The sequence below is a fragment of the Drosophila nasuta genome, unplaced genomic scaffold (assembly GCF_023558535.2).
Source record: "Drosophila nasuta strain 15112-1781.00 unplaced genomic scaffold, ASM2355853v1 ctg167_pilon, whole genome shotgun sequence".
NCBI classification, from domain to species: Eukaryota; Metazoa; Arthropoda; class Insecta; order Diptera; family Drosophilidae; genus Drosophila; species Drosophila nasuta.
In genome coordinates this window covers 1-27663 of record NW_026869395.1, presented here as the reverse complement: position 1 = coordinate 27663, position 27663 = coordinate 1, and the positions used below count along the sequence as shown (strand labels likewise).

At 40.4% G+C, this 27663-nt stretch overlaps 2 protein-coding genes across 2 annotated transcripts; both read right to left on the bottom strand.

The window, feature by feature from the left end:
* Positions 1-17322: 17322 nt before the first annotated feature.
* Positions 17323-17637, bottom strand: LOC132797633 (uncharacterized). The gene has a single exon (XM_060809383.1). It carries the CDS (start codon positions 17635-17637, stop codon positions 17323-17325), a length of 315 nt encoding a protein of 104 aa, XP_060665366.1.
* A 2384-nt stretch (positions 17638-20021) lies between these two features.
* On the bottom strand, positions 20022-20560 carry LOC132797632 (uncharacterized). The gene is made up of 2 exons (XM_060809382.1): positions 20272-20560; positions 20022-20218 (listed from the first exon to the last, which is right to left on the bottom strand). Exons 1-2 carry the CDS (start codon positions 20558-20560, stop codon positions 20022-20024), a joined length of 486 nt encoding a protein of 161 aa, XP_060665365.1.
* Positions 20561-27663: the final 7103 nt, after the last annotated feature.

The window sequence follows — 27663 nt, the reverse complement described above, 5'->3', positions numbered from 1 at the left end:
GTCTTGATGGATTATGCCTGTAGTGTGTTAATAGTATTATTAAAATGGTTGTTAATGGAATTTGTTGGTTTAAGTTAGTGATTGCATTGTGATTATTTTGATCTATTATATTTAAGTGTTCTATAATTTCTTCCCTGTCCTCATTGTTCATAAGGCCAAATAGCCATTTATGTACGGTGCCTATTCCATTAAAAATATCTCTTTCTGTTCGTGTTGATGGAGTGATAGAACTTACTTTTGCCCTTAGTAATTCTATTTCATCAATTAATGTTTCCTTATTTGCTATTTCGATATTCTTTATATTGTCGTATATTTTATTGATTATTATAGTGATTTGATTAATGTCAATAATGTGCAAAATTATAATAGTTTCATTTACAATTTCTGTAGAATTGGAAGTTTGAATGTTTATGTTTACATAATTGACGATCGCAATCCCGATCTATTGGAATGCTTTGTATGTGTTAATGTTGGGTAAGTGGTAAGTGGTGACAAATGAGATGGGAAGTGGTAAGTGGTGACAAATGTATAACTCCTCCATCGCCAGAATTTGAATTCTCCTGAATTCTTTTAAAATTAACATGAATATTATTAGGTCTTAATTTTATACACAAGTAAAATATTAATATTAATATAATAATTGCAAATGTAATTGAAATGCCATAACTTATTTTTTATGAAATTTTAACTCTGTGATTTCTTGTAAGTTTTCAAAGTTCTGTATTGAGAAGTGTTCAAAGTTTATTGTGTTTTTATAAGATTGGTTCAATAAGTTTGTTGGGTAAAAATCTATCATAAAATTCTATTTGTTCATTTGCAAAGTTTTCAGATAATATTTGAATTTTACAGTTAACAAATTGTATTAAGTAGTTTCCATTTAATGTAATATTTCTTTGATCATTGAATAATATGTTTTTTATTGTTTCTTTTGTTGTGTTATTCATTTTGGCTGAAAGAAGTTCTATCATATTTCTGTCTTGATGGATTATGCCTGCTAGTGTGTTAATAGTATTATTAAAATGGTTGTTAATGTGAATTTGTTGGTTTAAGTTAGTGATTGCATTGTGATTATTTTGATCTATTATATTTAAGTGTTCTATAATTTCTTCCCTGTCCTCATTGTTCATAAGGCCAAATAGCCATTTATGTACGGTGCCTATTCCATTAAAAATACCTCTTTCTGTTCGTGTTGATGGAGTGATAGAACTTACTTTTGCCCTTAGTAATTCTATTTCATCAATTAATGTTTCCTTATTTGCTATTTCGATATTCTTTATATTTTATTGATTATTATAGTGATTTGATTAATGTCAATAATGTGCAAAATTATAATAGTTTCATTTACAATTTCTGTAGAATACATATGTATAGGGACATATCCTGCCTCCTCTTGAATTGGGACCACATGCAGTCTAGCATGTGTCATTGATAAAATCATTAAAGTGATTAATAAAATATTCTGAAAGTGCGAGTAAAAGAAAAAAATGTATATATATATATAGTTATTACTAAAACTGTTAATGTATATGTGCATGTATTTTAATTTTGTTCCATTTTTAATGGTCTTTTGATATTACATGGATGAATATCTTCTAGTTTGGCGTATCTAAAATACGGCTCATCTTTATGTCTTAATCTTTTGTAATTTTTAATTGGTCCTTCCTCTCTTTTTTTTCTTCATACTGTTCTCTTTCTTCATTTAGTTTTGTTATGATTTTTCTTTATTAGCGCTTATTATTTCTTTAAGGTCTTGTGGGAGCATTTTATAGTTGTGTGATACCTATTATTGTAAGTGTTAACAGCAATTTGAATTTTTGATTCTATCGAGATGTCTTCATCTATGCTATTGACAATTTCTATTAACGTGGAGTGAAGTCTTTCAATGTCTGCGTTACCTGTGTGCGAGTTTGGTTTTGTTAAATGTAACTCAACTTATTCTTTTATTAAGAAACTTTGAATCTGTTCTGATCTAAATTCATTATCCATAATAGTTTTGTTGGGCTTGCCAAATTTTGTGAAATGCTCTATTATAATTTGCAATTTTGCCTCCAATTCCTATCTTTTATATTGTATGCAGCTACAAATTTTGTAAGTTTATCTATGATTGTAACAAATGATCGGTGTTTGATATGGAAAATGTCTATATGAATTATTTCATTTTTTCTCTTGAGGAGTTTCTGTGATATTGAATTTTGCTTTGATCGGTTTCCTGTCATACTTAATTTCTCTACATTTTGTGCAGTTGGATATAACTAAGTTAATGTGCTCTCTGAGTTTTGGATAATAAATTTTGTCTTTCAAACTATAAAATGTCTCGTTCATACCACTATGTAGGGATTCTTTTGTGTGATATAAAGCTATTTGTTTGTGGAGTTCCTGTTCGTCATTTATGTCTACTGCTCGTTTTGTACATTTTAAGAATTTTATATTTTTCGTGTCTTTAAAACTGTCTATTATAATACATTGTACTTTTATAGTAAATGGAATCTGGTACTTCTGAATATATGCCAATAGTTCCCCTATTAATATTGTTTAAGAGTTTCTGTTCTATTTCTAAATTGTCGTCTGCTGGATTAATTTCAATAATTTTTCTGCCTTTATTTTTAATTATACTGTCTGTTGCTAAATATGTGATAATGATTTGAGTTTTGAATTTATTAACTATATCATCTGTTATATAAAAATCTATTGGTTCGTTCTCGTTTGCTGAGTGAATTGTGTCTGTCAATGCTAAATTTGATTAATTAATATTTTCTTTGTCTATAAGCGGGGCTGTTTCCTGCCTACTGAGGGAAATCCGCCACTTTGTTATTTTTCCTTTTTAAATATTTGATATCACAATCAAATTCTTGTAGTTTCAATATCCATCTTTGATGTTTGTCCTTGAGGTCTTTCCCTTTGTATTTTTATTTAGATACATAATTGGTTGGTGATCAGTTATAATTGTAAATTGTGTGCCATATAGGTAATGCCTAAAGTAGTCTACGGCATACACAATTGCCAGAAATTCTTTATCTGTCGCGCTGTATTGCTTTTCGTGTTTGTTTAGGGTCCTAGATACGAATGCTATTGGCTGAGTTTGCTGTGATAACACTGCTCTATTGCAAAATCACTCGCATCTGTCGTTAATGTAAAAGGTTTATCGAATTCTGGGAATTTTAAAATTGGATGTGAGCTTATAAGTTCTTTTAAATTTTCAAAAGAATCTATAAATTCTGGGTCATTTTTATTAATATTATTTCCTTTTTGTAAATATTTGATCATAGGGTATGCAATTTTTGAGTAATCTTTTATGAACTTTCTATAAAACCAGTCATGCCTAAAAACCTTTTAGTTGTTTTTTCTGTTTTTGGGATTGGAATAGCTAAAATATCTTGTATCTTTTTGGATTTGGTCGAATTCCGTCTTTACTGAGTACATGTCCTAAAAATTCTGTATCTTGTTTCATAAATGAGCATTTATTTACTTGTATTTTTAATCTGTGTTCTTGGAGTTTTTAAAATTTTTTTCTAAAGCATGTTTGTGTTCTTCGAGCGTTGTTGAGAATATTAAAATGTCGTCTAAGTAGACTACACATATTTTGTTTATGTAATCTCTTAAAACATCATTCATTAATCTTTGAAAAGTTGCTGGTGCGTTTTTTAGTCCGAATGGCATTCTAACGTATTCATAAAGTCCTAATGGTGAAACAAATGCTGTCTTCTCTATGTCTTCTTCAGCCATCAAGATTTGATGATAACCTTTTGCTAAGTCAATGTACTGAAATATTGAGCCCTACCAAGTTTGTCTAATATTGAGTCCATGAGAGGTAACGGATATTTGTCTGGTATTGTTACATGATTTAATCGACGATAGTCTACACATAATCTATATTTTTGTACTCCTGAATTATCTATTTTCTTTGGCACCATGCATATAGGTGAGCTGTATTTACTTCTGCTTTTTCTTATTATGCCGTTTCTTTCCATTTCTAAAATTTGTTTTCGAATTTCTTCTTCATATTTTGGAGAACACCTGTAAATTTTCGAATTGATCGGTTGGTCCGTTATTGTTCTTATATTGTGTACCACTGTATTTGTATTTGTCAATTGGTCGCCTTCTTTATAGTATAACTTGTTAAATCTTTTGTTTAGATTGGTAATAATTTCTTTTCTTCTAAATTTAAATCTGTTAAATTAAAGCTTTCAATTTCACTTACTTCCAAAACAAATATCAAAGCAGAATATCAAAGCAGAATTGAGACATTTGACGAATATGACGATTACCGGTGCGAGTTAGAAGAGATTTGCATTACTGCAAAGGCAAGGCTGAAGGCGATGGTGAAATCGTTGACCGATACTTCATCCGCCAATATATCGATTCAGCCGATTGCCGCTCCTCGTACCTGTCTACCTAAACTCTCATTGCCAAAGTTCAGCGGAAAGTATTCCGAATTTAAAAATTTCATAAGCTTGTTTGAGACTCTTGTTGACAATGACCATTCAATTCCGCGCATTGAGAAATTCAATCATCTCATTTCTTGTCTCTCTGGTGAGGCTCTTGGAACGGTGAGAGCGTTTCAAGTCACCGAGGACAACTATGAGAAAGTAATGGCAAGTTTGAAAGAGTATATGACAATGATTGTCTGATATTTAATGAAAATATCACTGCTCTTTTCAATTTGCCAAAGATTTCGCAGCCCTCCGCTTCAGCGTTGCGAAACTTGATTGACACTGTCTCTGCGATATACGGATCTTTGTTGTCGATAGGTGATGATAAGAAGATTGCAAATGCAATCCTTATTCACCTGGTCATGCACAAAGTTGATGCAATGACAAAGAAGAAGTGGGATGAGCAGCTAGATTACACGAAAATTCCATTATGGAGTGAGTGTGAAACTGTGCTTAATCTTCGATATCAGCACTTGTCAGCTGAGAATTCGACAAAGTCCGATAGTGCGATGGTGCGTTTTTAGTCCGAATGGCATTCTAACGTATTCATAAAGTCCTAATGGTGAAACAAATGCTGTCTTCTCTATGTCTTCTTCAGCCATCAAGATTTGATGATAACCTTTTGCTAAGTCCAATGTACTGAAATATTGAGCCCTACCAAGTTTGTCTAATATTGAGTCCATGAGAGGTAACGGATATTTGTCTGGTATTGTTACATGATTTAATCGACGATAGTCTACACATAATCTATATTTTTGTACTCCTGAATTATCTATTTTCTTTGGCACCATGCATATAGGTGAGCTGTATTTACTTCTGCTTTTTCTTATTATGCCGTTTCTTTCCATTTCTAAAATTTGTTTTCGAATTTCTTCTTCATATTTTGGAGAACACCTGTAAATTTTCGAATTGATCGGTTGGTCCGTTATTGTTCTTATATTGTGTACCACTGTATTTGTATTTGTCAATTGGTCGCCTTCTTTATAGTATAACTTGTTAAATCTTTTGTTTAGATTGGTAATAATTTCCTTTTCTTCTAAATTTAAATCTGTTAAATTAAAGCTTTCAATTTCACTTACTTCCAAAACACAAGCCTCTTCAGGATGCTTGGAATGGAATGGAATTTCAGCATCATTTATCAGTTTAATTGTTTTCTTCTTAAAATCAATAAATTGAACGTTTCTTTGGATGAAGTCCATACCCAATAGAAAATCATATGATTTATCCAGGGGTAAAGCCACCCATCTTGAACGAACTTGTGGAGAATATTGAAATTCTCTTGGTGCTTCTGTCATAACTAAGTAATTATTAGTTTCAAACTTTGCATTAATTGTATGAATTGTTTTTGAATATTTTTCAATTATTTTGTAAAATTTTCCTGCACTCTATTTGTGTTTAATATACTAATTGTGGATCAGTATCTAACAAAAGTAAATTTACAATCTTCAATTGTTCCTTCTATTAAAATTTTTCTTTCATCCGAGGCTACTGGGTAAAAAATCTTTAGGGATTTCACTTGTTGTACTTTTATTATCCTCATCAATTATATTATCAACACTCATTGCCTCTGGGGATTCTGTCTAACATTTTCACTTTCATTTTTATTGTAATTATTATTTGGATATTGATGTGGATTATTGTTAGTATTCTGATTTTGTTGATTATTGTTATAGTTATGATTGTATTGTGGATTAGTATTGTTATTCCTATTTTGTTGTTGATTGTTATATTGTCTCCCAGTATTTTGACTTTTTGGAAAATTGCCATTATTATTGTTGTTTTTATTATTATTATTGTTATTATTATTATTATTGTTGTTATTATTATTATTTCTTTGATCAATATTGTTACCTGAGTCATTCTCGGTATTTTTACGAATTAACAATCTTTGATTTAAATTTCCAAAATTTAGACCGATATATTTAGCAATTTCATTTCTAACCATTTGCACTGTTGTTAATGGCATTAGTGAGACTGCCATGGAGCCTGCAGTTAATTCTTTTATTCGTTGAATCAATAGTGAACTTAATATATATACTAAGCTTTCATTATTTTCAAATACAGCAAAGTCTGTTATTTCTTCCACTATGTACCTTACCTTAATATCTAAATCTTTAATAGATATCACTCAGAGATTGTTGATCTTCCTAGTCAAACCCATTTGGTCCATTCTTGGCCAGTAATGACGTCGCAATTTCTCCTTACATTCCTCCCACGTTGTCGGTGTGTTGATGGTGAGAACTATTCTTGCCTGTCCTTGAATCTTCGTGTTGAATATAACGCTGAAAACCTGATCCGCATCATCTGCATATTCCTGCATAATCTGGTCCACTGAAGCAATGAATCCATGGAGAGTACCATCTTGTCCAGTAAATGTTGGAAGATATCGAGTTTCCTTTTCAATCTGGTTTCTAGCTCTTGTTTTTGAGTTCACATTTGGTAGTTGCATTTGTTGAACAACAATTTGAGTGAGAGCCTGAATGCAATGCTGCATTTCGTTTATATTTTCGTTTTCCATTTTAAAGTTTATATTTTTTTATCTTTGATTGTTAAATTGCCACTGGATTGTTTAGTTTTTAGTTTCGTTGCACAATTATGACTTTGTCCCTTTTATGCCACTATTGTTTTACACTTTTTGGCGATAATTGTTATGCCTTTTCAGCTAAGTTCAAATATCACTTCTTAGTGTGTGTTTTGTTTTTGTTTTAACTTTTTCACTTTCGATAACACTTATTATGCCTTTTCAGCTAGTTCAAATGTTACTTCTTAGTGTGTTATTAATTTATCCGTCCGTTCAGACCGGCTGCGCCAGTTATATATATTTGACATATATATACAAGAGTTGTATTTCAATAAATAAGAATGTACACAGTGTTGTAGATTGGAACTGGTTTATTCAGAGAATTGATACAAACTGAAGTTGAGCTGTGCAAGAAGTGCTATTATATACTTGGATGTTGGCGGCAGCCAAACCGTCTGAGTTGTTTATAATTACGTTAGCATATTCTGACTTTGGGGTTGTGGTTAGAGTTTATATTGGGACTTGGGTTGAGATTCGTTATTAGTTTCAGTTGCAAGAGATTGCAAGCTTGGTTGTTTATGTTTACGTTAAAGAAGCTAGCAGTCCCAGTTTGGGTTATTAGTTTATAGTGGAAGTTTGAATGTTTATGTTTACATAATTGACGATCGCAATCCCGATCTATTGGAATGCTTTGTATGAGTTAATGTTGGGTAAGTGGTAAGTGGTGACAAATGAGATGGGGAAGTGGTAAGTGGTGACAAATGTATAACTCGCGCTTTGCAGCGCTTAGAACTCGCTCCCCTACATTCGTTGGTTGAGCATATCAGTGCGATATCTCGTTTGCTCCCTCGAATTGTGTACTCCCTATTATTGTCCGAGAAAGCTTAGTGGTACGCTTAGGACAATTTAAAAATAATAATAATAAAAAAATTAAATAAAAAAAATAGTTCAAAATAATAATTAAAAAAAAAAAAATTATTATTTTTTAATTTTCTTTTGTTGTTGTTAGAAGCAACAAGATTTATTTTGTATTTTATTTTTATATTTTTTGTCGTCTCCTCTAATAACCTAAATAAAAACAAGTAAGAAAGCTACAGTCGAGTGTACTCGACTGTGAGATACCCACTACCCGTTTTGAATAAAAGAAATATATTTTGCGGTATTTTCTCAAAATATACCAAGTATACTGCAAAAACTAAAATAATATACCGAATGGTATAATTGGTATATCGACATAGTACCGTAATCGAAATATACCATAGACGGCACAATATACCAGATTGACAGCCAAAGCAACTAAGACCTCTAGTAAGTAGGCGTTTTTGCCCATACAAAAGTATTTCTTTAATAACTTCAATTTTTATCTGATCGCAACCAAATTTTCAGAAATCATAAATACTATAGTTATTATTGTATATACCAAAATTCGGAACTATAGCTTTAAAATTACGCTTGTTATTCGATTTTTAATTTGCGGGGCGGAAGTGGGCGTGGAAAAATTTGAAACAAACTTGATCTGCGTGCAAACATAACAAATGCTGTCGAAAAAAATTATAGCTCTATCTCTTATAGTCTCTGAGATCCAGTGTTTCATACGGACAGACGGACAGACGGACAGACACACAGACGGACAGACGGACATGGCTATATCGTCTCGGCTGTTGACGCTGATCAAGAATATATATACTTTATAAGGTCGGAGATGCCTCCTTCTACCTGTTACATACATTTCCTGCCGGCACAAAGTTATAATACCCTTCTACCCTATGGGTAGCGGGTATAATGAATTCGAAAGAAACTCTTGAAGGCTCTAAAAAGAAACTTGCTATTTGCGTTAAGAGCACTTGCAGAGTTAATAATCAAATTCTCGATGACACGATCGGTCGAGATTTGACAGAGCTAGAGTGCAGGCTTGAGATGTTGCATATTGAGAATGCTCTCAAATATCAAAGCAGAATTGAGACATTTGACGAATATGACGATTACCGGTGCGAGTTAGAAGAGATTTGCATTACTGCAAAGGCAAGGCTGAAGGCGATGGTGAAATCGTTGACCGATACTTCATCCGCCAATATATCGATTCAGCCGATTGCCGCTCCTCGTACCCGTCTACCTAAACTCTCATTGCCAAAGTTCAGCGGAAAGTATTCCGAATTTAAAAATTTCATAAGCTTGTTTGAGACTCTTGTTGACAATGACCATTCAATTCCGCGCATTGAGAAATTCAATCATCTCATTTCTTGTCTCTCTGGTGAGGCTCTTGGAACGGTGAGAGCGTTTCAAGTCACCGAGGACAACTATGAGAAAGCAATGGCAAGTTTGAAAAGAGTATATGACAATGATTGTCTGATATTTAATGAAAATATCACTGCTCTTTTCAATTTGCCAAAGATTTCGCAGCCCTCCGCTTCAGCGTTGCGAAACTTGATTGACACTGTCTCTGCGATATACGGATCTTTGTTGTCGATAGGTGATGATAAGAAGATTGCAAATGCAATCCTTATTCACCTGGTCATGCACAAAGTTGATGCAATGACAAAGAAGAAGTGGGATGAGCAGCTAGATTACACGAAAATTCCATTATGGAGTGAGTGTGAAACTGTGCTTAATCTTCGATATCAGCACTTGTCAGCTGAGAATTCGACAAAGTCCGATAGTCAAGCCGTTTCCACTAATCAGCTTAATAAAAGCTCGTTTTCGTGTACGACGCTCAAAGATAAGATTGATCAAAAGACCCAAATATGCGAATATTGCAATTCCGAAGATCATTCCATCGTGAGTTGCTCGATGTTTGCTGCCTTGGCAGTTAAACAGAGATTCGACTACGCGAAAACAACTGCATTATGCATAAATTGTCTTCGGAAGGGTCACACTGTCGCCAAATGTAAGGCAAAAAGTGTCGTGTGTGCAGCCGTTCACATCATACGTTGCTGCACATATATTCTGCGACTACAAATAGTAGAGCGTTACCACCCCGAGTCTCTCCGCTGTTGAGCCTGATCGTCCATCCACTTCACATGCGATGCATGCGACCGTGTCGGATAAAGTGATCCTGGCCATAGCAGTCATCAAAATAAAGACGAATTCAGGCGATTTCGTCTTAGCCCGAGCTTTGCTGGACTCTGGGTCACAAATTAATTTTGTGACTGAGGAACTAGCTCAGCAGCTGCATTTGCGTAGAGAAGACTCGTGCATCAGCTTGCTTGGCATTGGTGAATCAATTCTCAAGTTAAGAAAAAGATACACACTGTGGTGAAGTCGCGAGTTGGCTGCAATGAATACGCGATCGATTTATGGATCCTCAAATCGATCTCAGGTTATCAGCCAGATCACACTGTAAATGTGAGTGGCTGGAAGATACCTGACAATATTCAGCTAGCGGATCCCTATTTCTTCAAACCGCAGAAAATTGATCTTCTTATCGGCGCTGAAACATTCTTTGACCTATTGTCCGTTGGCCAAATCAAGCAAGGTCCAGAGTGTCCAATCCTCCAAAAGACAAGCCTTGGGTGGATTGTCTCGGGGCGGTACACTCCTGGTGAAAAATCTCACCAGAAGATGACTGTCAATCTGAGCTATCAGGAAGAAAGTTTGAGCTCGATTGACAAGACCTTGCTGAAGTTTTGGACTGTCGAAGATGTGCGCTCTCCCTCCAAAGTCCTTTCCGCTGAACAACAAAGTTGTGAAGATCATTTCACAAATAATGTGAGAAGATTGCCGTCTGGTCGTTTCGAAGTAAGACTGCCGTTCAAATCAGATTCGCACCAGCTTGGTGCTCATTTGAAGTTGCTAAACGGCGGTTTTGTCGCTTGAAAAACGCTTAACTCGAGATCAGAGTTAAAGCGAATGTACTTGGAATTTATGGAAGAATATGTAGAGATGGGCCACATGTCCGAAGTGAGTCACATCCTTCCAAGTACACCACACTATGTTATTCCGCACCAATGTGCATTACGGCCCCAAAGCACTTCGACAAAGCTGAGGGTCGTATTTGATGCTTCGTGTCGCACTTCGACACATAAGGCGTTGAATGACATTCTTATGGTCGGGCCGACCATTCAAGAAGAGCTGTTTTCGACTCTGCTTCGTTTTCGATTGCATAAATACGCATTAACGGCCGACATCAAAAGATGTACCGCCAAGTTATGGAGCACGAGGCAGATCGAAACTATCAGCTCATAGTGTGGAGAAAAGATCCATCAGACTCGTTGAGATTATTCAGATTAAATACTGTAACATATGGCACTGCGCCAGCGCCATTCTTGGCCATACGGTGTTTGATCCAGCTGAGCGAGATTGCGAAATCCTCGCACCCCATGGCAGCTGAAGTTATCAGGCAAGACTTCTACGTTGACGATATGTTGACTGGTGCCGCATGCGTCGAGGACCTGAAGACAATTAAGTCTGAAGTGTCGCAGATACTGCTAGGAGCAGGTTTTGAACTTGCGAAGTGGTTCTCGAATGCTCCTGGGTTCTCCGCATCAAACAGTACACCAAAGCCGATAACGATCTCGAGACTGACGCAACCAAGACTCTAGGTGTGATTTGGTTGCCAAATGAAGACGTGTTCCAATTCCGGATCGACGATTCATTCATGGGTCTTAAAGCGACAAAACGGAACATTCTCTCGGTGACATCGCGGTTATTCGATCCGCTTGGCCTATTGAGTCCCTTAATTATAAAAGCAAAGATACTGCTTCAAGAGCTCTGGCTTCAAAAGTTGGAGTGGGACGAATCCATACCATTGAGTTTGGATACATCGTGGCAGCAATTGAAGTCAAATTTGACACAATTGCAAAACATAAAAGTGCCACGATATTTGTTCACAGAGCCTACGTCACCGATAGAGATACATGGCTTCGCCGACGCCTCAATAAGAGCGTATGGGGCGTGTATTTACGTTCGTACGCAAACTGCGGAAGGTTGTAAAGTATTATTACTAACCTCAAAATCAAAAGTAGCTCCCCTCAAGACTAAGACTCTTCCTAGACTTGAGTTGTGTGCAGCTCACCTTCTTGCAGAACTCTGCCACCGCATCCGAAGGCTGATCCGATCTCCAATTGAACGGACGGTTCTTTGGTCAGATTCGGAAGTCACTCTTCATTGGATCCGGTCACATCCTTCCACTCTCGCGACATTCGTGTCGAATCGAGTGGCCGAGATTCAAGAGTGGTCAGAGAGCGTGGAATGGCGTCATGTTCCAACTAAGAAGAACCCCGCAGACATTGTATCGAGAGGTTGCGATGTGACTGAACTGTGTGCGTCAATGTGGTTTAGTGGTCCGTCATTCTTGATGGAACCACACGACGCATGGCCAGTTAACCACCATTTCGTCTCTGAAGAGACGCGCAATTTGAAGTGCGCAAAACAGCTGTTGGACTGACAGCTATAGTGGTAAAGTCAGATCTAGTGGACTCGATCGAAAGTTTTTCGTCGCACACAAGTCTGTTGAGAGTGTTCGCTTATGTGTTCCGCTTCATTCGAAGATGCAAAGACAAAACAGTTCAATTTGAACTGGTTCCAACGGCATCAGAACTGAAAGAAGCATTCAGTAAAATAGTAAGTAAGTAATGCAGGATTTCGAATTCAGAGACGATATAGAAAGGGTTCGTAAGAGTACACGTGTGAGCTCGAGTCTACAACGACTCAATCCTTTCATACATGAGTATGAAGGATCTTGGTGTTCGTTTTCGTTGTTGCGAGTCGGGGGCGACTGGTAAATGCTCCTATTTCGTATGATGCTAAGTTTCCACTCCTCTTGTCGAAGCGCTCACAATTTGCTCGCAGCTATGTGAGGTATCTTCACTTGACCAACTGTCACGCTGGCCCAAGAGCGCTCGTGAGCATTCTCAGAGAACGACTTTGGTTAGTCAATGCTCAAGAGCTTTGTCGTCAGACAGTACGATCATGCATCCGTTGCTTTAAATGCAAACCTCGGCTGCTTACGCAAATAATGGGAAATTTGCCTGCTGATCGACTCCGAGCGCTCCGCCCATTTTCAATTTGTGGCGTAGATTTTTGTGGCCCGGTTGAGACAACCCATAGGATTCGCGGAAAGCCGCCGTACAAGTCGTACATAGCTTTGTTCGTCTGTTTTGCGTCAAAAGCGGCTCACTTAGAAATTGTATCCGATCTGTCATCTAATGCATTTCTAATGGCTTTCCAAAGGTTTGTTGGTCGAAGAGGATGCCCGAGCCGAGTCCATTGCGACAATGCGACGAACTTCGTCGGAGCAAGTCGCCATCTGGAGGAGCTAAGGAAGCGAGTCGAGGCCGAGGAGAACGCAGTTCGCGACTTCGCATCAAGAAGCGGATGCGAATTTGCGTTCATACCGCCGAGGGCTCCTCACTTCGGAGGACTATGGGAGGCAGGTGTGAAGTCTGCAAAGCACCTACTCCTAAGGACGGTGGGCAACGCCCTGCTCACGGCCGAGGAGCTGCAGACAGTGGTCGTGGCGGTCGAGGCGGTGCTCAACTCCCGCCCGCTAGGAGCCGTAAGCAACGACCCCAACGACGGCGAGGCACTAACTCCAGGGCATCTACTGGTGGGCGGTCCACTGGTGGCACCGGCAGCATCAATACACAAATTGGCGCCTCTGCCAATCGGATGAAGGCACAGCCGTTCATCGGGGCCGGTGTTGGCGCATTTGATAATTATTAGTTAAGAGCATGAAGTACCAAATGAAATTGTTAGAATTAGGGCGAAGCGAGAGCGCAATAAAGCTTTCGTTTGTTGCTCTCTGAGCGAATTCGCCTCGCTTCGCCACTCTAGTTAAGTTAGGCTTAATGTAACTTAGCATAGAATCATAAACACAGTTGAAATTGAGAACTTATCAGCGTGTCATCATTTACTCCGTTTTCGTTTTCGTCGTCTACAACAACAATTAGGTCCAGTCTTTGTGTTCGCGAATAAAGCGGAATTATAATTGCAAAAACTCTTGTGATATTTCACCGATTTTTACATTTTTTATTTTCCAAAATTTTCCGGATTTTTACATTTTTTCATTTTCTAAAATTTTTTCCGATTTTTACATTTTTTCATTTTCCAAAATTTTGTTGCAAAATTTTCCTGATTTTAGGTTTTTCATTTTTTAAAATTTTCCCGATTTTTACATTTTTTCATTTTCTAAAGTTTTTCCGATTTTTACATTTTTTCATTTTTGAAAATTTTTCCGATTTTACATTTTTTCATTTTCCAAAATTTTCCCGATTTTTACATTTTTGACTTTCTAAAATTTTCCCGATTTTACATTTTTCATTTTCCAAATTTTTTCGATTTTTACATTTTTTCATTTTCTAAAACTTTTCCGATTTTTACATTTTTTATTTTCTAAAATTTTCCCGAATTTTACATATTTTCATTTAAAAAATTTTTCCGACTTTTACATTTTTTCATTTTCCAAATTTTTCCGATTTTTACATTTTTTCACTGCCGAAAATTTTTCCGATTTTTTTAAATTTTTCATTTTCCAAAATTTTTGCGATTTTTACATTTTTTCATTTTCTAAAATTTTTTCGATTTTTACATTTTTTCATTTTCTAAAATTTTTCAGATTTTTACATTTTTCATTTTTCAAAATTTTTTCGATTTTTACTTTTTTCATTTTCTCAAAATTTTCCCGATTTTTACATTTTTTCATTTTCAAAATTTTTCCGATTTTTACATTTTTCATTTTCTAAAATTTTTTCGATTTTTACATTTTTCATTTTCTAAAATTTTTCAGATTTTTACATTTTTTCATTTTTCAAAATTTTTTCGATTTTTACTTTTTTTCATTTTCTCAAAATTTTCCCGATTTTACATTTTTTCATTTTCCAAAATTTTCCCGATTTTTACGTTTTTCATTTTTTTTAAATTTTTCCGATTTTTTAATTTTTTAATTTTTAAAACTTTTCCGATTTTTACATTTTTTCACAAAATGAAAACATTTTCCATAACTTTTCCGATTTTTACATTTTTCATTTTCCAAAATTTTTCAGATTTTTACATTTTTTCATTTTCAAAAATTTTTTTCGATTTTTACTTTTTTTTTCCGATTTTGTCAAAATTTTCCCGATTTTACATTTTTCATTTTCAAAATTTTTGCGATTTTACATTTTTCATTTTCTAAAATTTTTCCGATTTTTACATTTTTTCATTTTCTAAAATTTTTCAGATTTTTACATTTTTTCATTTTTCAAAATTTTTTCCGATTTTTACATTTTTTCATTTTTCAAAATTTTTTGCAAAATTTTCCCGATTTTTACATTTTTAAAATTTTTCAAAAATTTTCCGATTTTTCCGTTTTTCATTTTTTAAAAATTTTTCCGATTTTTAAATTTTTTTTCCCGATTTTTATTTTTTTCAGTTTTTCCGATTTTTACATTTTTTTTTCACAAATGAAAACATTTTCCAAAACTTTTCCGATTTTTACATTTTTTATTTTCTAAAATTTTCCCGATTTTTACATTTTTTATTTTCCAAAATTTTCCCGATTTTACATTTTGTGTAGGGGGCGTCTTTCCAGTAAATGAAAACACTTTAAATTTGATATGTAGCGGGTTTGTTCACTTTTACAAACTTTTTATTCGACACTTGAAAAATACTTGTCATGTGCGCAGAAGAATATTTGAACATATGATAAAAGCAGAAAAGCACTAAAAGGGCAGGGTGACCATCTCCAGAGGAAACCAAGAACAGTGTGTCTGCGCGTAGGACACGGTCACACGCACAGTATACCAGCTTTGTCGCTATCGATAACTTTCGATCGCGACCACACTGTCAGCTGGCCTTAGTGGTCACACCTGCCATCATCTGGCATCAACATCCTCCCCTTGCAATGAGTTGCAAACGGTATCATTGTCCAAATGGACCGGACAGAATCCAGCCCAAGGTGGAATTCTGGGCCATTGGCAAACCGTTGGTGCTCGGCAGGAGGCCGGGTTGGATGATGTGAGGATACACATCAGTGCCGAGCACCAGGGACACCATCGATGGTTGGAACCAGCGTTCGTCGGCGAGCGTAATGCTGCGGAACTGCTCCAAGTTTTCGCCATCGACGGGTCGGAGGGGCGTGCGGCAGTAGAATTGAGAGTCCACCTGCAGCAGCACCTTTCGACGGAACTCGGATGTCCGCGAGCGGATGATCGCCTTGCAGACGCCTTCCGTACCAACGCGGGTGACGGATAGCCGGTAGGCCGTTGCCAATGAAGCGCTGATACGGCTGGTCGCCGCGCACGGGTCGATCAGCGCTCGAATCTCGAATGTCTTACATCCGGTGTCGATTAGGATGTTGGCCGTTGGAAGAATGCTCACAGCCTTGTCCTGCAGCAAGGATGAGAGCGACGTCGGAAAAGCCCCTCGGGCGTAGGTGAGGCAATTCGCTGGGGAGACGGCGAGCGGGAACGTGACCGTGCTGGAGTTCGGGAACGTGACCGTGCTGGGGTTCGCGAACGTGGCCATGGTGGGGTTCGCGAACGTGGCCGTGGTGGGGTTCGGGATCGTGGCCGTGCGGCGGTTCGGGACCGGGTGGAGCCCGGTAGGACATCGCCTCGTCGCTGACGATTGGGGCGAACGCTGCATGCCGCCTTGAAGTGCAGCAGCGTGTGGTGGTCCCCACGACACACCCTGCACCTTCCGCGCTGCGGCAGAGTTGCCCGGAGTGTTGGTGGGCCAGACAGTTAGAGCAGTACTTGTTGATGAGTACTGCTCTCAACCGTTTCTCCGCTGTCAGCCTCAGGAATCGCTGACACTTCCGGAGTGGGTGGATCCCACGGCACACGCGACACCGGAACGAGTTGGTGCCAGCGGGGCGGTCCTGGTGGGTGGATGTATGTGATGGCATCCTACATGAAATTAAATAAGAAGAAAAACAAATGATTATTGTAGTAGCCTCTTTGTGTTGTCAATGACACACGGAACAGGACAGCATAGGACAACACAGGACGCCGAATAGGAATACGGAATAGGAGGTTATCCGTCTTTCAGTCCTTCTGACGTGGAGGGTCAGTCTTGCTGTCCATCGGGAGTAGAATGAGTTTGGTAACGGGTCTTCGGATAGTACCCCGCGCAGTGAGCACATCTACAACTCGGACCTTGGCATCAGTGCCTGGACACGTCGTCAGCACCCGTCCTAGGCGCCACTCGTTCGAGGGGAGGTTGTCTTCTTTATGACGACCATGTCACCGATCCGAAGGTTCCGTGTAGGGGATTGCCATTTCGTCCGTTTGTGCAGCTCGTTCAGGTACTCATCTTTCCAACGGAAACAAAATTGTTGGTGGAGAGCCTTCAGTCGCTGCCATCGATTGAGGATGGAGGTGGCCGGTTGGTTAATTGGTGGTTCCAACACCGAAATAAGAGGGCCACCTATGAGGAAATGGCCAGGAGTGAGCGCTAGTAAGTCCGAAGGATCCTCGGACATAGGGAAATCGGCCTCCAATTCAGGCAGGCTTCGATCTTAGCGAGAAGAGTGGACAACTCTTCGAACGTATATTTCGAGGTGGATGTCGCCTTGTAAAAGAGTGCCTTAAAACTCTTTACGCCGGCTTCCCATAATCCACCCATATGCGGGGCGCCCGGCGGGTTGAAGTGCCAGGATAGGCTCTTGTGGGCGTGTTGTGCGATGATGCACTCCCTCGTCGCTTCCAAGAAGTCGTTGGAGATCACCTTGTCAGCTCCAACGAAGGTTTTCCCGTTGTCCGAGTGCATCTGGTATGGACACCCGTGCGATGAAACGGGAGAATGCGGCCAGGAATTTCTCCGTCGTGAGATCCGATGTTGCCTCCAAGTGGATCGCCTTCGTGCTGAAGCACACGAAGACGCAGACATACCCTTTGGTGATGAGGCAGGCTCGGCCAGTGTAGTTCTTTATTTCGAATGGGCCGGCGAAGTCGACTCCAGTGTGCGTGAAAGGTCTCGAGTAGGACGCCCTTTCCTTGGGCAAGTCCCCATCATTTGGGTCTGCAATCTCTTCTTGTAGATCACGCAAACCTTGCAAGAGTTGATGGTGGATCTGACGAGGACCTTCAATTTTGCAATCCAGAATCTGGAGCGGAATTTTTCCGTTGTTTACATTTTTTCATTTTTCAAAATTTTTTGCAAAATTTTCCCGATTTTTGGTTTTTCATTTTTAAAATTTTCCCGATTTTTACATTTTTTTATTTTCCAAAGTTTTTCCGATTTTTACATTTTTTCACTTTTCAAAATTTTTCCGATTTTTACATTTTTCATTTTCTAAAATTTTCCCGATTTTTACATTTTTTCACTTTCCAAAATTTTCCCGATTTTTACATTTTTAATTTTCCAAAATTTTTCCGGATTTTTACATTTTTTCATTTTCTATAACTTTTTCGATTTTTGAATTTTTTATTTTCTAAAATTTTCCCGATTTTACATTTTTTATTTTCTAAAATTTTCCCGATTTTTACATTTTGTGTAGGGGCGTCTTTCCAGTAAATGAAAACACTTTAAATTTGATATGTAGCGGGTTTGTTCACTTTTACAAACTTTTTATTCGACACTTGAAAAATACTTGTCATGTGCGCAGAAGAATATTTGAACATATGATAAAAGCAGAAAAGCACTAAAAAGGGCAGGGTGACCATCTCCAGAGGAAACCAAGAACAGTGTGTCTGCGCGTAGGACACGGTCACACGCACAGTATACCAGCTTTGTCGCTATCGATAACTTTCGATCGCGACCACACTGTCAGCTGGCCTGAGTGGTCACACCTGCCATCATCTGGCATCAACATCCTCCCCTTGCAATGAGTTGCAAACGGTATCATTGTCCAAATGGACCGGACAGAATCCAGCCCAAGGTGGAATTCTGGGCCATTGGCAAACCGTTGGTGCTCGGCAGGAGGCCGGGTTGGATGATGTGAGGATACACATCAGTGCCGAGCACCAGGGACACCATCGATGGTTGGAACCAGCGTTCGTCGGCGAGCGTAATGCTGCGGAACTGCTCCAAGTTTTCGCCATCGACGGGTCGGAGGGGCGTGCGGCAGTAGAATTGAGAGTCCACCTGCAGCAGCACCTTCGACGGAACTCGGATGTCCGCGAGCGGATGATCGCCTTGCAGACGCCTTCCGTACCAACGCGGGTGACGGATAGCCGGTAGGCCGTTGCCAATGAAGCGCTGATACGGCTGGTCGCCGCGCACGGGTCGATCAGCGCTCGAATCTCGAATGTCTTACATCCGGTGTCGATTAGGATGTTGGCCGTTGGAAGAATGCTCACAGCCTTGTCCTGCAGCAAGGATGAGAGCGACGTCGGAAAAGCCCCTCGGGCGTAGGTGAGGCCGATCGCTGGGGAGACGGCGAGCGGGAACGTGACCGTGCTGGAGTTCGGGAACGTGACCGTGCTGGGGTTCGCGAACGTGGCCGTGGTGGGGTTCGCGAACGTGGCCGTGGTGGGGTTCGGGATCGTGGCCGTGCGGCGGTTCGGGACCGGGTGGAGCCCGGTAGGACATCGCCTCGTCGCTGACGATTGGGGCGAACGCTGCATGCCGCCTTGAAGTGCAGCAGCGTGTGGTGGTCCCCACGACACACCCTGCACCTTCCGCGCTGCGGCAGAGTTGCCCGGAGTGTTGGTGGACCAGACAGTTAGAGCAGTACTTGTTGATGAGTACTGCTCTCAACCGTTTCTCCGCTGTCAGCCTCAGGAATCGCTGACACTTCCGGAGTGGGTGGATCCCACGGCACACGCGACACCGGAACGAGTTGGTGCCAGCGGGGCGGTCCTGGTGGGTGGATGTATGTGATGGCATCCTACATGAAATTAAATAAGAAGAAAAACAAATGATTATTGTAGTAGCCTCTTTGTGTTGTCAATGACACACGGAACAGGACAGCATAGGACAACACAGGACGCCGAATAGGAATACGGAATAGGAGGTTATCCGTCTTTCAGTCCTTCTGACGTGGAGGGTCAGTCTTGCTGTCCATCGGGAGTAAAATGAGTTTGGCAACGGGTCTTCGGATAGTACCCCGCGCCGTGAGCACATCTACAACTCGGACCTTGGCATCAGTGCCTGGACACGTCGTCAGCACCCGTCCTAGGCGCCACTCGTTCGAGGGGAGGTTGTCTTCTTTATGACGACCATGTCACCGATCCGAAGGTTCCGTGTAGGGATTGCCATTTCGTCCGTTTGTGCAGCTCGTTCAGGTACTCATCTTTCCAACGGAAACAAAATTGTTGGTGGAGAGCCTTCAGTCGCTGCCATCGATTGAGGATGGAGGTGGCCGGTTGGTTAATTGGTGGTTCCAACACCGAAATAAGAGGGCCACCTATGAGGAAATGGCCAGGAGTGAGCGCTAGTAAGTCCGAAGGATCCTCGGACATAGGGAAATCGGCCTCGAATTCAGGCAGGCTTCGATCTTAGCGAGAAGAGTGGACAACTCTTCGAACGTATATTTCGAGGTGGATGTCGCCTTGTAAAAGAGTGCCTTAAAACTCTTTACGCCGGCTTCCCATAATCCACCCATATGCGGGGCGCCCGGCGGGTTGAAGTGCCAGGATAGGCTCTTGTGGGCGTGTTGTGCGATGATGCACTCCCTCGTCGCTTCCAAGAAGTCGTTGGAGATCACCTTGTCAGCTCCAACGAAGGTTTTCCCGTTGTCCGAGTGCATCTGGTATGGACACCCGTGCGATGAAACGGGAGAATGCGGCCAGGAATTTCTCCGTCGAGAGATCCGATGTTGCCTCCAAGTCGATCGCCTTCGTGCTGAAGCACACGAAGACGCAGACATACCCTTTGGTGATGAGGCAGGCTCGGCCAGTGTAGTTCTTTATTTCGAATGGGCCGGCGAAGTCGACTCCAGTGTGCGTGAAAGGTCTCGAGTAGGACGCCCTTTCCTTGGGCAAGTCCCCATCATTTGGGTCTGTAATCTCTTCTTGTAGATCACGCAAACCTTGCAAGAGTTGATGGTGGATCTGACGAGGACCTTCAATTTTGCAATCCAGAATCTGGAGCGGATCAGCCGCATGACGACTTGGTTACCCCCATGGAAGGATATACGATGGGTGAAACGAACCAGTAGTCGTGCAAAAGACGAGGAATACGAGAGGATGATTGGATGACGCTCATCATAACGCAGCGAGTGGGACGCCCTCAGACGCCCACAGGCCCCTAGAATCCCCTTGCCATCGTGGAAAGGGTTCAAGTTTCGGATTGAACTTGAGGAAGGAACCTACTGCTTGGACTGCAGACAGTGGTATTCTTGTTGAAAAGTTTGTCGTTGAGCCATGACGATTAGCCGCTCTTGGATCCGTGACAGCTCATCCGCTTGGACCACGGTAGAGCTTGGAACTGTCAACTTCCGACTTCTATCTATGAATCTGAGAACATAGGCCTTGCCAAACTCAGAGAAGTTATTCAGGAAGTCAGGAGTAGGAGGTAACTTAGCGACGTTGCACTTAATCCGCTGCTCCAGCAGAGTCTCCGGAATGGGACTTGAAGATGTTGGCCATTGATCCGACGGGAGATGAAGCCACTCTGGTCCATGCCACCACAAAGGACTACGCATCAATTCTTGTGGCAGGACACCTCGGCTTGCAAGATCTGCCGGATTGTGCTCGGATCGAACATGCGACCAGTTCTTGGCGTCGCTGGCTTGGACGATTTTGGCCACACGATTGGCCACAAAGGTTGTCCATCTGCAGGGTGGCTTGTTCAACCAGGCGAGAACAATTGTTGAATCAGTCCAAAAGAAAGTCTGGAAACTTTCTGCTGGCAGATTCAGGAGGAGGGCTGCAGATAACTCAGCCAACAGGACTGCGCCACAAAGCTCCAAACGTGGCACTGAGAGAGACTTGACAGGAGCCACCTTTGTCTTCGCAGTAAGGAGATGTGTGGAAACCTTGCTCGCCATCTCCACACGGACATAGATCGCTGCTCCATACGCCCTTTCTGACGCATCACAGAATCCATGGTACTGGAGCTTCACTCGTGTCTGAATTGGACCCATCTTGGAATCCGGATCTCTCACAGAGCAGGATAGCTCTGGAGGTACTCCTTCCATTGGAGTAAAAGATCCGTGGGTAAATGCTCGTCCCATTCGAGCGTTCTCAGCCATATCTCCTGCATGAAGATCTTGGCTCGGATAACGAAAGGGGCCAACCACCCGGCTGGGTCGAAAAGCTTAGCGATTTGCGAAAGCACTTCCCTCTTCGTGTAGGAGTCCTGATGGGCAACTTCCGGTGGCATGAAGAAGAACTCGTCGTCGTGAGCTTGCCACCTCATGCCCAGAGTTTTCGCCGTACTGGAGTCTTCGAGTTCGAGGAAATCTTCTCGAAGTAGATGGTCCTTTGGAATGTCCTTCAGCACGCTCTTATGGTTCGACGTCCACTTCCTCAGCGGGAAGCCAGCGCTGTTCAGGGCTGCACACACTTCCGCAATGGTCCGGATGGCCTCTTCTGTCGTGTGTGTCCCCGCCAGGACGTCGTCCACGTACATGTTGTTGGAAATGACTCGGCTTGCGAGAGGATACTCCAAGCGTATGTCATCAGCAAGTTGCTGGAGGACTCGTAGAGCCAGGAAAGGCGCACAGTTGACACCGATTGTTACTGTGTTCAACTCGAAGTCACGGATCTCACCGTCCGACGTACGGAACAGAATTCGTTGGAACGGTATGTGCTTCGAGTCCATGAGGATTTGGCGATACATCTTCGTTATGTCAGCATTGAACACATATCGATAGTATCGCCATCTGAGGATCTGCAACGTGAGATCCGATTGGAGAATGGGCCCTGAATGAAGGATATCATTCAGACTCTTGCCATTTGAGGATGGACAAGATGCGTTGAAAACGACCCGCACCTTCGTTGTGGTGCTATCTGGTTTGAGGCGTGGTGAGGCAGGTAGAAATTAGGAGTCGTCACAATCGCCTGAGGCGATATGGGTGTCATATGACCCAAGTCCACGTACCCTGGAGAACGGCATTGTACTGTTCCTTTAGAGAATCGTTTCTTGACAAACGATTCTCGTTCTTGAGGAATTGAGCCAGCGCTATAGATCTGGAATGGCCCAGTTCAATGCCATCGGGCTTCCGGAATGGAAGAGTGACCCGATATCTGCCACATTTGCTACGAGAAGTAGTCTTAACGAAGTTTTCTTCGCAAACGAAGTCTGACTCCTTTATCAGCTTTGCTGGAATATCCTCCACCTCCCAAAATTTGGAAAGTAGGCTGTCGAGCTGTTCGTCTGCTTGAGGGCGACTCTTGTCGAAAACGCAGAAACAGTTGTCGACACATTCTGGGAGACGGGGCCGGTAAGAATCCAGCCAAACACGGTTTCCTGCCCAAGGAGTGAGCCACAAATGTTTGGCCGGGAGCCGCTCAGGATGACCGACGGAAGGATATCCGCGCCAATTAGAATATCAATCTGAGCGCTCTTGTAGAAGTGTGGATCTGCCAGTTCTATCGCTGGTAGATCCCTTAGGAAAGTTCGCGGCATATCGAAGGAGGGCAGTTTGCCTGCCAACTGTGGAATTACGAATGCCGAAGTCTCGATATGGAGCCTCGGCTTCGTCGGAGAACCAATGCTGAAGTGACATAACTTCTGCGATTGGGCCGCAACTGCGTGATTTAACCCGGATACCTGGGCTCGCACGGACTGGAAAGGCAACTTTATGCGTTGGAACAGACGCTCAGAAATGAATGTCGCTTCGGACCCGGAATCAATTAGCGCACGTGCGGTGTATGAAGTGCCCAAGTGGCATACGTTGATGACCGCCGTGCCGAGAAGGACATTCTGAGAATTATTGGCAAAGAAATTGTGCACATTTGTTGCCGTTGGATTTGGAGTGGACTGTATATTGGACGATGAGGAGGCTCCATTGTGGGCACTGTCTTCCCGATGGAGAAGAGTGTTGTGCCGCCCTTTGCATGTCAAACAATTGTGCGCACTCGTACACTCTCGGAGTTGGTGACCTCTTGCGAAACAGTTTAAACAGAGACTTTTCTGTTTGATGTATGTCATTCTCTCGTTGACCGACATTTGCAAAAACGCGGACACACCCGGACAGGGTGATTCTCCTTTGAGCACAAGTCACACGATTTGCCTTTCGGAGTGACTTGGGCCTCAAAAGAGTTGACCCGCTTGGAATTCTGCGGACGGGATGGTCCTGCAGTCGCGTTCTGTGGGTTGGCCGTCTGTTTCACGTCTTCAATCGCTTCGAGCGTACGATAGCGCTCATTGAGGAACGTGCTCATATCCTGCCATGCGGGAATTCTCGCTTTGTCCACCAAAGATTGCTCCCACAACGAGAGTGTGAGCTTGGGGAGTTTGGACGAGCAGAGGAAAACGAGGATGCAATCTGCGAACGGGCTACAGACGGAGATGTCTGAATGCTCAAGAGCGGTCAAGCAACGCTGGATCGTGCTCTGCAGCTCCTTGATAGCTGCTCCCGACTCTTGGGTAACCGTGGACAGGTTGAACAGGATTTTCAACTGGCTTGTTATTAACAAGCGCTTGTTCTCAAAACGTTCGCAGAGAGCACCCCAAGCCGACGCGAACCCATCGTTCGTCAGCGGAAATTTGGCTACTATTTCATTGGCCTCATCTGCGGTCTTCGAATTCAAATGAAAAAGTTTCTCAACCGGAGTCAACCTTGGATTGTTGACATAGATGGCCGTGAAAGGTCACGGAAGGTCGGCCACCGCAAGTAATCCCCACGGAACACTTCGGTGTCGACTGGAGGGAGCCGGCAGCCACTGGAGTATACAGGAGGAACGGATGCTTCTCTCCTGCTGGATCCGGAAACCTGGGTAATTTGTCCCTTAACATGGGCGAGACACCGCTCATACACTGCATAGCAGTGATCGTATTTCGCCTCCAAAGCCTGTGTGCCTTCACTGTCGCCGTCTTGATGCAGTGCATCAGCGCATGTGGAATAGGCGGCTTCGACATTGTCCCAGAGGGCTTGCAGCCGGTCACGACGGATCTCGTACGTGTGTACATTGTCGTCTTCGGCTGCAGGCCCTCTGACCCGACTCTCAAAGTGCACCAGTCTGTCGGAGACACTGACGAAGTTGCTGAGAGCCATCGCACGGGTTTCGCTAAGTTTAGCTTGGACGGAACGGGTAGTTGCCTGACTACGTGGAGCAGTCGAAGATGTACGCAACGGCAAAGTCTTTGCAGAAGCAGACGGCGACGGACGATCGACTTTACTCGGAGTTGAGCGCCAGGGGTGGCGGATTTGGACCCCGAAGGAGCGGGCGAAGCGGACGACAGGCGACGAGCTGTGGTCGGAAGCTTTAACGAGTGTTTTGAGTCCTTTTCGCTCTTTTGGCTCTTGGACATACTATGCTTCGGCAGTCACTTTAGAGTCTTTTCTCAACAAAGACTCACGGTAAAGCGGACAGCAGAAAGCAAGCAAAATGCAGAAGAACTTCGGCTGTCACAGGATAGTGAGCAAAGCCGACACAAGGAAACAGACGAGGAACAAATCGCTGTTGGAAAAACAAAATTCTTTAAAATTCTTAACACAAACAGCAGCGTGAATCTTTATTGCTCGGTGTGATTGCTGCTGTTTATATACGTATACGGAGATGGATAAGATATTATATATATGTTGTATGTATGTAACACTGGATTGAATATATATATATTATAATATCAGTAAATACGTAGTATATACGGAGTGTATATGTGTGTAAGTGTCGTGTATGGAAATGTACGTGTATGTATGTGTGCTGTATGTGGATGTACATATGTCGTATGTATATGTATGTATATATATATATATATGTATGGAGTGTAGTGGATCTACGCGCGTTTGCTATTAGAGAGCAACTCTCTTGTTATTTTGAATATAACAACTGGAAGAGATTGCATACACAGGACACTTGCACAAAATGTAAGTAGAAAAAAGTGTATTACTTATCTTGATAACCAATTGCTTGCTGGGGTCGAGCGATATCCAGTATCCGGCTCGAAGGACCAAAATGTGTAGGGGGCGTCTTTCCAGTAAATAAAAACACTTTAAATTTGATATGTAGCGGGTTTGTTCACTTTTACAAACTTTTATTCGACACTTGAAAAAATACTTGTCATGTGCGCAGAAGAATATTTGAACATATGATAAAAGCAGAAAAGCACTAAAAGGGCAGGGTGACCATCTCCAGAGGAAACCAAGAACAGTGTGTCTGCGCGTAGGACACGGTCACACGCACAGTATACCAGCTTTGTCGCTATCGATAACTTTCGATCGCGACCACACTGTCAGCTGGCCTGAGTGGTCACACCTGCCATCATCTGGCATCAACACATTTTTTCATTTACAAAATTTTCCCGATTTTACATTTTTTCACTTTCTAAAATTTTCCCGATTTCTAAATTTTTTCATTTTCCAAAATTTTTCCGATTTCTACATTTTTTCATTTTCTAAAATTTTTCCGATTTTTACATTTTTCATTTTCTAAAATTTTTCCGATTTTTACATTTTTTATTTTCTAAAATTTTCCCTTTTTTTACATTTTTCATTTACAAAATTTTTCCGATTTTACATTTTTTCATTTTCTAAAATTTTTCCGATTTTTACATTTTTTTATTTTTCAAAATTTTTCCGATTTATACATTTTTTCATTTTCTAAAATTTTTCCGATTTTTACATTTTTTCATTTTCTAAAATTTTCCCTTTTTTACATTTTTAATTTACAAAATTTTAACGACTTTTACATTTTTTCATTTTCCAAAATTTTTCCGATTTTACATTTTTTATTCTCTAACATTTTTCCGATTTTACATTTTTTTATTGTAAAAATTTTTCCGTTTTTACATTTTTTCATTTTCCAAATTTTTCCCGATTTCTAAATTTTTCATTTCTTAAATTTTTCCGATTTTACATTTTTTCATTTTCCAAAATTTTCCCGATTTTACATTTTTTCATTTTCCAAAATTTTTCCGATTTTTACATTTTTTCATTTTTCAAAACTTTTCCGATTTTACATTTTTTCATTTTTCAAAACTTTTCCGATTTTTAAATTTTTTCATTTTCCAAAATTTTCCCGATTTTTAAATTTTTTCATTTTTACATTTTTCCGATTTTACATTTTTTCATTTTCTAAAATTTTTCCGATTTTAAATTTTTTTCATTTTTTAAAATTTTTCCGATTTTACATTTTTCGTTTTCCAAAATTTTCCCGGTTGTTACATTTTTTCACTGTCGAAAATTTCCCGATTTTAACATTTTTTTTTCATTTTCTAAAACTTTTCGATTATTACTTTTTTTCGTTTTCCAAAATTTTTCCGATTTTACATTTTTTTATTTTCCAAAATTTTTCCGATTTTACAATTTTTTTATTTTCAAAAATTTTTCCGATTTTACATTTTTTATTTTCCAAAATTTTTCCGATTTTACATTTTTTTATTTTCTAAAATTTTTCCGATTTTTCATTTTTCATTTGATTTTATTTTTCAAAAATTTTTCCGATTTTACATTTTTTTCATTTTTCAAAATTTTCCCGATTTTACATTTTTTTTCATTTTCTAAAATTTTTCCGATTTTACATTTTTTCATTTTCTAAAATTTTTCAGATTTTACATTTTTTATTTTCCAAAATTTAAACGAGTTTTACATTTTTTCATTTTCCAAAATTTTTCCGATTTTACATTTTTTCATTTACAAAATTTTCCCGATTTTACATTTTTTCACTTTCTAAAAATTTCCCGATTTTACATTTTTTCATTTTCCAAAATTTGTCCGATTTTACATTTTTTTTCATTTTCTAT

Excerpts from the sequence above, each read along its gene's own strand:
- LOC132797633 (XM_060809383.1), bottom strand. The coding sequence starts at position 17,637 with ATGCACTCGGACAACGGGAAAACCTTCGTTGGAGCTGACAAGGTGATC.
- LOC132797632 (XM_060809382.1), bottom strand. The coding sequence starts at position 20,560 with ATGCACTCGGACAACGGGAAAACCTTCGTTGGAGCTGACAAGGTGATC. Across the intron at positions 20,219-20,271 it reads TTCGAGGCCGATTTCCCTAT|GTGGCCCTCTTATTTCGGTG; the intron begins GTCCGAGGATCC and ends ATTTCCTCATAG.